Below are 2571 nucleotides of genomic sequence, written 5' to 3' on the forward strand. Positions count from 1 at the left end.
TCACGGACTAAGATCCCAATGAACCAATCCCGATTGGTCAATGCTCATGGACTAAGATCCCAATGAACCAATCCCGATTGGTCAATGCTCATTGACCGCCAGCCCATTAACCAAAGTCCTACTGGCCATTCTCGCCTCTGACCGTTGAGGCTTATTCAATGTTTGCAGAGCCTCCTCCTGAGTATCAGCATCATCCTCTCACTTTCCAACAACTCCTGGAGTTCCTCATCATCCTCTCCACCTCCACCTCCTCCTGCCGCCGCCATCTTCCCCGTCACCTCCTTCTGACGTCACCGCGCCGGCACCACTTCCGTTCCAGGCGCGGCCTTCACTTCCGCCGGAGTCTCACCCCGACCAGCGGGCGCCGCCATCTTGTCCCGGAAGGGCGTGGAGCCCTGTCAATACCGAACATCCGGTTGGCTCTTAAAGGTACACACACCAAACCTCCACACCCCGGAAGTGGGGCCCTTTACCATTCAGAGAGCCTTAATCTGCAACAATAAAATGCCTTATAATGCCATGTTTTGTGCATTTCTTCATCGTGTTTAGGTTAAAATTTATTAAGTGCTTAAACCTCATGAATAGATAAATATGCAGGTCATAGATATAGATTCCAAAGTAGTTATAGATTCACCTACAGGATTCTTTTGTGTATTTGCATAATTGAAATAAATATATGAAATAGGCTAAAAAGTATACTATCTCTAAAAAGTATATATATTGTGTTTTGCATCCTCACTTCAGCAATGAGCTTAAAGTATACAAAATAGCCTTAAGAATAAGACGTAGAAACTATCAAAGTTTTTCATCCATTAGAATGAGAAAAAGGAGTAGGCCATTCAGCCCCTTGAGCCTGCTCCACCATTCAATAGGATGATGGCTGTTCCAACATTCTTCACATCCACTTTCCTGACCTTTCACCGTAATCGTCCATTCCCGGACTGATCAAGAATTTATCTATCTCAACCTTAAATATACACAAGAACTGTGCCCCCCACATCTTTCTATGGCATGGAGTTCCAAAGACACACAACCCTCTGAGACAGGAAATTCCTCCTCCTCTCTGTCTTAAATTGGTGACCCTTTATTCTGAGACTGGGCCCTCTGACCCGAGATTCTCCCATGAGGGGAAACATCTTCTCAGCATTTACCCTGTCAAACCCCGCAGGAATCCTGTATATTACTAATCAGGATATATCACAAGAATACCAATTCAAGCAGAATACATGTCTGTGCACTTGACACAAAAATTAGCTGCTCAGAGGATAGTGTAGAATTAGCTCTAAGTTCCAAAATGATTTAGATAGGTCGGTGGAGTGGGCAGAAATGCGGCAGATGGAGTTCAACTCTGATAAGTGTGCAGTAATGCATTGACAGACGTCAAAGGGAATACACGATAAATGGGAATATGCTGAAATGGGTGGATGAAGTGAGAGATCTTGGAGTTGTCAGGGATGCCCATGACTGAGCAGCACAAAATGGCCACCCATGGCTAATGCAGCAAAACATGGCTGACAGTAGTTAGAGAGCTTGGGAAAATATTTGCTTAACGTAGCTGCAGAAGTTAGAACAACAGCAGCTCTGTGGAACTGCAGTAGAATATGCAGCTACAGTTGTTTACACATAAGACATAGATAAGAATATTTCACACTGCTATTAATTTGTGAATCTCTCTTTAATTATTTCATCAACCTGTTACAAAACTAATAGTAGGTTTTATTCGGGATCCTTCAAATAATCATAGATATTGATTCCAAAGTAGTTATAGATTCACCTACATATTAAAAAAAAATCACTGAGAGCTGTAGAGGAGTTAAATGATGAGAGCAAACCAGTCTCCGACAGTAAAAGCAACCCCCATATCATGACAGGGAGAAATGAATCATAGGTTACAGAAACGAGCAGAGATTGGAATGTGGGTTGAATGAACACTTTGTTAGACAGCCCTGTTTAAAGATAGAGGGTGGGGGGGATTTCTATTAAACATGGTAAGATAGAAACTGCTCATTAGCTAAAGAATTTAACATTAGCGGTAATCACATAACTTTGTTCAAACTGAAACTATAACTCTTTTGTGCTTCCTGTAATGAGGTTTATAAGGAATTTAAAAGGTCCTTACATGATAGATAAGTATCCAATTAATTGGCAGTTACCATGGTGACGTTGGCAAATGACTGGGAAGGAATGGACCTGAATACAGCGAAAAGCCTGAAGAAGGGAGATAAGGCAGTGTTATGGACCAGAGCAGACCCTCTCAAAATATTTTAAAAAAGCCTACAGCCTAACTTTTTCTGAATTAAAAAGTAAATGTGAAGTGCCGAGATGCGATGCGACTGCTCAAACTACTCGATGTTAAGCAAAACACAATTGATTTAAACACTATGGTTAAAATACAAACAAAGGAAAGAGGAATTTAGAGTAAATTAACCTTTGGAAAACTTAAGTGAATAACAGATACAGTACCTGATGCTCATTCACTGTTCCCATTTAGTAACACCCAATAAACACACCCGTTGGCAAAAAGGCAAATTTAGGCACAGATTCTCACATGCAGTTCTCCAATCCAGGAGG

General features: G+C 41.5%; 1 protein-coding gene across 1 annotated transcript in view; it reads right to left on the reverse strand.

The window, feature by feature from the left end:
* pex19 (peroxisomal biogenesis factor 19) overlaps positions 1-360 on the reverse strand; it is a 6433-nt gene extending 6073 nt beyond the window's left edge. The window contains exon 1 of the mRNA XM_020524663.2: positions 203-360. Coding sequence (XP_020380252.1) covers positions 203-266 — 64 coding nt within the window. The 5' untranslated portion in view covers positions 267-360. The remainder of the gene's footprint in view (positions 1-202) is intronic.
* Positions 361-2571: the final 2211 nt, after the last annotated feature.

This window comes from Rhincodon typus, chromosome 48 (genome assembly GCF_021869965.1).
Source record: "Rhincodon typus isolate 14 chromosome 48, sRhiTyp1.1, whole genome shotgun sequence".
NCBI classification, from domain to species: Eukaryota; Metazoa; Chordata; class Chondrichthyes; order Orectolobiformes; family Rhincodontidae; genus Rhincodon; species Rhincodon typus.